The sequence below is a fragment of the Sinocyclocheilus rhinocerous genome, unplaced genomic scaffold (assembly GCF_001515625.1).
Source record: "Sinocyclocheilus rhinocerous isolate Xijiao unplaced genomic scaffold, SAMN03320098_v1.1 scaffold3214, whole genome shotgun sequence".
Classification (NCBI taxonomy): Eukaryota; Metazoa; Chordata; class Actinopteri; order Cypriniformes; family Cyprinidae; genus Sinocyclocheilus; species Sinocyclocheilus rhinocerous.
Window position 1 is genome coordinate 246574 of NW_015636927.1, and position 8923 is coordinate 255496.

General features: G+C 31.7%; 2 protein-coding genes across 3 annotated transcripts in view; both read left to right on the forward strand.

Moving 5' to 3' along the window:
• Positions 1-937, forward strand: part of LOC107748293 (synapse-associated protein 1-like) — a 10916-nt gene extending 9979 nt beyond the window's left edge. Inside the window, exon 8 of the mRNA XM_016563032.1 lies at positions 613-937. Coding sequence (XP_016418518.1) covers positions 613-740 — 128 coding nt within the window. The 3' untranslated portion in view covers positions 741-937. The remainder of the gene's footprint in view (positions 1-612) is intronic.
• Positions 938-3252: 2315 nt separating this feature from the next.
• fbxl5 (F-box and leucine-rich repeat protein 5) overlaps positions 3253-8923 on the forward strand; it is a 24509-nt gene continuing 18838 nt past the window's right edge. Inside the window, exons 1-3 of one of the 2 annotated variants that reach the window (XM_016563022.1) lie at positions 3253-3386; positions 5328-5543; positions 6913-7008. In XM_016563022.1, the coding sequence (XP_016418508.1) occupies positions 3303-3386; positions 5328-5543; positions 6913-7008 (396 nt within the window). In that variant the 5' untranslated portion in view covers positions 3253-3302. Of the gene's footprint in view, positions 3387-5327; positions 5544-6912; positions 7009-8387; positions 8544-8923 lie in introns of those variants that run through there. The other variant, XM_016563023.1, reaches the window with a different exon arrangement.

Consider the following 8923-nt stretch of genomic DNA (forward strand, 5'->3'; position numbering starts at 1 on the left):
AATATTATTTTATTTTACTTTAAAGACTTCTCTGTTTCAAAATCCTGCTTCCTAAAAAAAAAAAGGCTTATTTTTTCTTGTTTTTCCCGTCGTTATTTCAGTATCATTGATATACTGCTCTATTTTTTATTAATATTTTGAATTAGTTTTTATTTTTTATATTTTCTGTTTTTATTTTAGTTAACATTTTACAAATTATATTGTTTTTGTCATTTTTATTAGTACTTTAAAAAATATATATTTTTTTTAATTAAATTGTGATTTTTAATTTTAGTTTATTTAGTTGTAGTACTTCAGCTTAAATTAAATAGCTGAAATGTTTTAATGTTTTTAATGCTGAAAGGTTGTTTATATATGCCACTCTTTAAGTATTTGTACTAATAATGTTTTGCATTGTAACACTGCTTTTATTTATTTCTCTTATTGCGTAATGATTTTTTTTTTTTTGCATGATTTTTTATATGCCATAATGATTTTTTATTATTGCATAATGACTTTTTTCTTCTCCCAGAGGAAGTGTTTAGTTTACTTTAAATTATTTCACCTTTAAGACTCTATTTCAAAATCCCGCTTTCCAAGAAAAAGTCTTCAATGTTTCTGGTTTTCCGACAGAAGAGACGGCCGACTGGGAGAAGGAGCTGCAGCAGGAGCTTCAGGAGTACGAGGTGGTCGTCGACCCGGAAAATCGCGACGATAACTGGGACCGTGAGATCGAGGAGATGCTGCAGGACGACAGCTGAAGCGTGACAGCGCCTCCTCTGGTGTGGAGGACGCACTGCTGTGCCTCAGCGCTCAAATGAAGAAATCAGCAGGACGTTTCTACCATTTCATCAATCTGACCGGACTGAAATATCAGGGTTTCCTATAAGAATGCTTAATAAATGCGATGTTTAGCAGTAGAGGGATTCGGTGAGGTGCCAACATGCACAGAACTAAGATCTTAATTACTGAGAACACATTGAAGAAATCAGCAGGACGTTTCTACCATTTCATCAATCTGACCGGACTGAAATATCAGGATTTCCTATAAGAATGCTTAATAAATGCGATGTTTAGCAGTAGAGGGATTCGGTGAGGTGCCAACATGCACAGAACTAAGATCATAATTACTGAGAACACATAAATCAGGTTTAACTTTTCTTTCTGACTAATTTCTGCCACAATTTCTTCTTTCAGAGGTGTACAAGCAAACCGAAACTCAAAAAGCTGAACGGTTGTAGCGCTCCAACACTTATAAGCGCACATAAACTCGTGTGAAGGCAAATGTTTTAACGGCTTCTCATTCCTTTATCGGTTTTTGATTGCCGGTTTGATATTTGTGCTCTGATCATCGTCTGGCAGGTTTTGGTGAAGATGAAATCAAATTGAATTCCATAGCTGTTTATTCATTCAGTGTATACATGTTTGTAAGGTGAGAGGTGTAATATAACTTTGTGTTTTTTCAACTTGCACCTTGTCTTATTACTTTAAAGATGATTTCGTTGCAGTAAATAAAGTCTAAAATCCTCTCTTTTCTGGTTTCTCCTTTAGTTTAATACTCTGTGCTACATGCTATAATAATGCAGTTAATAAAAGAAACGTTTTTATGACGTTTGTGTTTTTAATGTCGTTCTACATGCACATGCACGTTATTTAATGACATATTTGTGCCTTATTTAATGGCTCGTATGCGTTTTTTTAATTTTTATTACAAAACTTGTAGAAGCATACAGAAACAGGGAAGCGAGACATGAATATATTCAAATTAATATAAGTCAAATTAAGTATTATCGATACATAAAACTGCAAAAATAAACTTGCATTCTTTTAGAAAAGTTGTCATAATGCATCAAAAGTTTGGCACTTTTTGTTATTTGTAAGTCTAAGAGATGAAACAAGAGTCCAATTAAATTGTTTTGGTGCTTTTGATTATGATACTGTATTATTACTGTGGTATACAACTGCAACCACATGTTCTGGACTTGGAAAATGTCTTGTCCATGTATGTAGGAATGTATTTGCTTCTGTCATTGTGCAGTGTCCTTGAGCCTGGGAAAGGTGCTATATAAATTAAACTTATTATTATTATTATTATTAACAAGAAAAAGGGGGAAAGACAAAGGAGATTTAAGCCATTTTTTCTCATGAATTAAGAATTTTGCATTCAATATAAGAAAATTAACAAATATGCATGTGTTTGCACCATAGGTTTGCACAGGTCAGTTGTTCGTCTTGAACGTGTCACTGAGCACGTAGACGTAATAGCGTCATTCGGGTTGCCAGGTGCTTTTGGAACCCGCTGAATTCGCCTTTGTTAAAACCAAGCGGCAACCTCCCGCTCTCTCTCGTGAAGCCAACACGGAAGTGACTTAAACTGTAATTCATCAACTGGCCGCTAGAGGCTGGCTGCAAAAGGGAGTCCGGACACTACGTCCATGTTTTTATACAGTCTATGGTTTAAACATAATAAACCCTAGAGATGCATGCGTCAGTATTTCGACGGCAGTCGGTGAAATGTGCAGAAACATTGAATTTGATTGAGTGTCCATTTGTTGTTAATACAATTTAAAGTTGCCATTTTTAAATAATAATAAAAATCCCAACAATCATAATATTCATAACAATAATAATCTTTTGCATTGCATAACGCTTTATGAATAAATGTATTATGGCACATTTAGCCCTAATGTTTTTTTTTTCTTATTATATAATGGTTTTTTTTATCTTTATTTATTTTTAATATTATTTTATTTTGTTAATGTACATTTTGTTTGTGTTGTGGAGGGTTTTTATGTTTGCATTGTAACGCTGTACTAATATATTTTAGGGTTATTGTAGTTAACCTACAACTAAAACTATACAAAGAAAAAAAATCGAATAAATTGAAAGAAACTTTAACTGAAATAAAATAATATAAAAAACGTTTTACTAAAGCTTTATTTCAAGGCAACATTTCTCATTTTGATTTAGTTTAACGTGATGTACTAACATAATTAAAACTGAAGTAAAAATAAATAAACTGTATACAAAGCTAAACTACTAAAAATGACAAAAACACAAAACGAAAACGAATGTTTTATTATTTAAATTAAATAATAAAAAATTCTAATTGTATCAGAGCAGGATGTTTATTTTAGTTTATTTTTAATATTAATTTTATTACATTTTATTTTGTTAATGTCGTTATTTTTCTGTCTGTGGTGGGTTTAAATTTAAATGTAAGTTATGTGACGTCATGCGATGTTCCGTGAGGAGGGTTTTTACCGGAAGATCTGGCCTCTCGCGCGCAGTCCGCGTTGGCAGCTGAAGCTAATGGAGGCGCGATGGCTCCGTTTCCCGACGAGGTGGATGTTTTTACCGGGCCTCACTGGCGCATGAAGCAGCTGGTGGGGCTCTACAGAGAGAAGGTTCGTGTCCGACCCGTTTTATGTGTCTTTTCACCTACTGAGGGTGTTTTTAAGGCGTCTGGTGGTGTGTTTGAGGAGTGCTAATGTTAGCCGCCGGCTAATACACAGACATCAGAGTTTAATGTGAACGTCTGATAACCATCTGATCTCAGATCAGCACGAACACGTCTCTATTTTTACATATTATTCACATTTTTACATATTACGCACACGTAGACTGAGACTATGAGCGTTTAATATGAATGTCTGATCTCAGATCTGTAGGAAAACACGTTATTAAATGCCAAATAAACATCTTAAATCATCACAACATGCCTAAAAGGTTGCATGCAATGTGTCTGATCTCAGATCTGTAGTCATTTGTATCGAATAATAATAAAATAAACACTCAAACCCACGTGACTTATGGAAATACGCAGTGTCTGATAATATTGCATATTATAAATATATATTAAATACGATTATTCTTTTGTTTCTTGTTGCATATTGATTCCCTAACACAATATTAACCTCTAAACACCTCATACTCATTGTAATATGTGTATTAATATGCAACACAGATGTGAATTACGCCACATTTAGTGATTTTACTGAATTTAAATTTTATTCATTTTTATTATTTATTTATTTTAATCATTTATTTAAATTATTTATTTATTTTTGTTTAGGTCTTATTATTCATTAATTAATTATTTTTATTTATTTTAATATTTTTTATATAGTTATTTGGATTTTTTTTTTATTACTTATTTTATTTGTTTATTTTAATCAAGTTTTTAAATTTATTTTATTTATTTAAATAATTTTTATTTAGGTGTTTAGGTCTTATTATTCATTGATTTAATTATTTTTATTTATTTTAATCATTTTTATATAGTTATTTAGATTTTTTAAAATTACTTATGTATTTTATTTGTTTATTTTAATCGTTTATTTATTTCAATAATTTTGTATTTAGTTACACAAACCCACGTGACTTATGGAAATGCACAGTGTCTGATAATATTGCATATTATAATATATATTAAATACGGTTATTCTTTTGTTTCTTGTTGCATATTGATATTTTAATATTTATTTAATATTTATTATTACATAACCATTGTAATCTGTGTATTAATACATGCAACACAGATGTGAATGACGCCACATTCAGTGTGTCTGATCTATAATCAGATAATTTCTAGATTAAAACACACTTTAAATGCACTTTCTGCGTTGCAGATGAATGTTTTGGACATTAAACTCATTAAAGCACTGAAATGAGGTGTAGGAGTGGCCTGCTTTAGTCTGATTCAGTCTGATTAGGTCGGTCACTCTAAACGAGTTTTGCATGGAGTTTCTGATGGTTTTAGTGAGTGTGCAGCTTTAAACAGACTGAATGGGTGTTTGGGTTCGTCCGTCACACACCCTGATTATGTAAGACGAGGAGTGTGTGTGTGTGTGTGAGAGAGAGAGAGAGAGAGTGTGTGTGAGAGAGAGTGTGTGTGTGTGAGAGAGAGGGTGTGTGTGAGAGAGAGAGTGTGTGTGTGTGAGAGAGAGTGTGTGTGTGTGAGAGAGAGTGTGTGTGTGTGAGAGAGAGTGTGTGTGTGTGAGAGAGAGTGTGTGTGTGTGATGTGTGTGTGTGTGTGAGAGTGTGTGTGAGTGAGTGAGTGTGTACCCTTAGACCTCAGTTTGAAAACCCCTAATCTAGAGAGGACGATGGCTGATATAATGCTAATATTTTACGAGCAGTTCAGTTTATTGAAGCCATTTGAGTCGTACATAAAATCTCAATATCAGAATGGCCAAATATCATCTGATTTGTCGGCCTGATATATCGGTCCATCACTACTGAATATGAAGCGGATTTATTTTTCTTGGGCAGATGAGAGCGAGATCCTGGATTATTTATTATTCTGTCATATTTCATTGCTTTGTTTCGTGTGTTTCCGTCCACAGCTGTCCAACACCAACTTCTCCAACAACAGGGACTTCCGCTCGTTTCTGCAGTCGCTCCTGGCCACGTTTGAGGAGTTCAAGATGCACGAGCAGATCGAGAACGAGTGCATCATGGAGCTGCTGCAGGAGCGCAGTCAGACCGTGTATCACGTGCACGCCGACAACAAGCTCTCTGAGATGCTGTCGCTCTTCCAGAAGGGGCTGCGCAGCGTCAAGGTGTGTGTGTGTGTGAGAGAGAGAGTGTGTGTGTGAGAGTGTGTGTTAAAAATGTATAAAAGAAATATTTCAGTCTTTTTTTTTACATTTTAATCCTATTTATTTAGCTATTTTTATTTATTTCATTTAAGTTTAGTGGTTTAATGTTTTTTTTTTTTTTAATTGTAGGCATTTTTAATCTATTTATTCAGTTTGTTAGTTTCTCATTTTCATTTAGTTTAACTTTGTTTACTAAAATCACTAAAACTAAAAATAATGTATAAAACTGTATAGACATTTCAAAAAATATTTTTGTCAATTTTTTTATTTTAATAGTTTTTTTGTTTTTCATTATCTATTTTTATTTGTTTGTTTTAATCAAGTTTTTATTAATGTTTTTAATTTATTTATTTTAATTATTCATTAAGTTAGTTGGATTTTATTTTTTATTCTTCATTTAGTTTTTATCATATTTTTATGTTGTTTGTATTTTTATTTTACTATTTAAATGCATTTAAACGAATATTTTAGTCAATTATTTATTTTAATAATAGTTTATTTAGTGAGATTTTATTATCTATTTTATTTGTTTGTTTTAATCGTGTTATTGATTTAATTTTTTTTTTGGAATTTTTTTGAAGCTAGATTAAATTTGTTTTATTCTTTATTTGTTTTATCTTATTTAAAGCTTTTTTTTACTATATAGACATTAAGAAAAAACTAACAAAAATGACAAAAACAAACAACAAAATACTAAAACTAACTAAAAACAAAATGAAAAGTATAAAAATAAAAGCTAATTCAAAATATGAATAAATACTATAATAGTATCTCAAAGACGTGATTATACTAAGATAACACATGAATGAAAAATGCAGATGCACAAATGTTAGCAGCAGCAAAAACAGCCCGTTTATTTGTAAGGGACAGAGAAAAGTTGGAAAACGGTAATGGAACAACGTTTTAAATTATTATAAGAAACTATATTATATTTATAAAAATATATAATTTAAGTGGACGTCAAGATAAAATGCTATATTTAAGTATAACTGCTGTTCAGAATCATGCAAAAGCTTTTTGACTTCAATAGACAAAGTCCATTTTGACGCATCAGGCCGAACTTGCCAAATTTGGGGAATTTTCCACTTGATTATGTACAGGGCATCGGGAAATCCTGCGGGAAATGGAAAGAATGAAGATAGTGAGTGTCTGTAAACAGCGGCCTTCTAATAACTGTGCTTATGAAATAAATTCTCATGTGGCAACAGCTTATGGAAAGCTGTTGTGTGATGAAGTGTGTGTCAGTCTGGTTTTGATGGTGACACAGCGACTCCTTTATTAAGAAATGACTGGTCAATGGTCCGTGTTGAGTGCTGTTTCTGTGTTTCAGAGCGAGTGCGAGCAGCTGAATTACGCGCAGCAGCTGAAGGAGAGGCTGGAGGCCTTTACCCAGGACTTCCTTCCTCACATGAAGGAGGAAGAGGAGGTGAGGCAGACACTTCTTCATCATGCTGGTATTACATTAGAGCAAAACAAACCGCAAGGCAACATTTCTCATTTTCGTTTAGTTTAACTTGGTGTACTAAAAAAAGTAAAACTGAAATAAAAATGTATAAAAGAAATATTTCAGTCTTTTTTTTTACATTTTAATCCTATTTATTTAGCTATTTTTATTTATTTCATTTAAGTTTAGTGGTTTAATTTTTTTTTTTTTTTAATTGTAGGCATTTTTAATCTATTTATTCAGTTTGTTAGTTTCTAATTTTCATTTAGTTTAACTTTGTTTACTAAAATAACTAAAACTAAAAATAATGTATAAAACTGTATAGACATTTCAAAAAATATTTTTGTCAATTTTTTTATTTTAATAGTTTTTTTGTTTTTCATTATCTATTTTTATTTGTTTGTTTTAATCAAGTTTTTATTAATGTTTTTAATTTATTTATTTTAATTATTCATTAAGTTAGTTGGATTTTATTTTTTATTCTTCATTTAGTTTTTATCATATTTTTATGTTGTTTGTATTTTTATTTTACTATTTAAATGCATTTAAACGAATATTTTAGTCAATTATTTATTTTAATAATAGTTTATTTAGTGAGATTTTATTATCTATTTTATTTGTTTGTTTTAATCGTGTTATTGATTTAATTTTTTTTTTGGAATTTTTTTGGAGCTAGATTAAATTTGTTTTATTCTTTATTTGTTTTATCTTATTTAAAGCTTTTTTTTACTATATAGACATTAAGAAAAAACTAACAAAAATGACAAAAACAAACAACAAAATACTAAAACTAACTAAAAACAAAATGAAAAGTATAAAAATAAAAGCTAATTCAAAATATGAATAAATACTATAATAGTATCTCAAAGACGTGATTATACTAAGATAACACATGAATGAAAAATGCAGATGCACAAATGTTAGCAGCAGCAAAAACAGCCCGTTTATTTGTAAGGGACAGAGAAAAGTTGGAAAACGGTAATGGAACAACGTTTTAAATTATTATAAGAAACTATATTATATTTATAAAAATATATAATTTAAGTGGACGTCAAGATAAAATGCTATATTTAAGTATAACTGCTGTTCAGAATCATGCAAAAGCTTTTTGACTTCAATAGACAAAGTCCATTTTGACGCATCAGGCCGAACTTGCCAAATTTGGGGAATTTTCCACTTGATTATGTACAGGGCATCGGGAAATCCTGCGGGAAATGGAAAGAATGAAGATAGTGAGTGTCTGTAAACAGCGGCCTTCTAATAACTGCGCTTATGAAATAAATTCTCATGTGGCAACAGCTTATGGAAAGCTGTTGTGTGATGAAGTGTGTGTCAGTCTGGTTTTGATGGTGACACAGCGACTCCTTTATTAAGAAATGACTGGTCAATGGTCCGTGTTGAGTGCTGTTTCTGTGTTTCAGAGCGAGTGCGAGCAGCTGAATTACGCGCAGCAGCTGAAGGAGAGGCTGGAGGCCTTTACCCAGGACTTCCTTCCTCACATGAAGGAGGAAGAGGAGGTGAGGCAGACACTTCTTCATCATGCTGGTATTACATTAGAGCAAAACAAACCGCACCCGCGGACAGTGTTCACTAAACACAAGTCTGGATTACATCACATGTTATTCAAATTGGTCTGGAGTACTTACCATACGGTTTTTGTTTTGTTTTCATTTTATTATTTTATGTTTTATTTTAAAGTGTCTCCTGAGACGGTTCTATTAAAGGGGTCATATGATGCTTTTTTAAAGATCATTATTTTGTGTATTTGGTGTAACAGAATATGTTGACATGCTTTAATGTTCAAAAAACACATTATTTTTCAAATACTGTACATTATTGTAGGTCCTCTATGCCCCGCCTCTCTCAAACGCTTCGTTTTCTACAAAGCCCCCTCCTT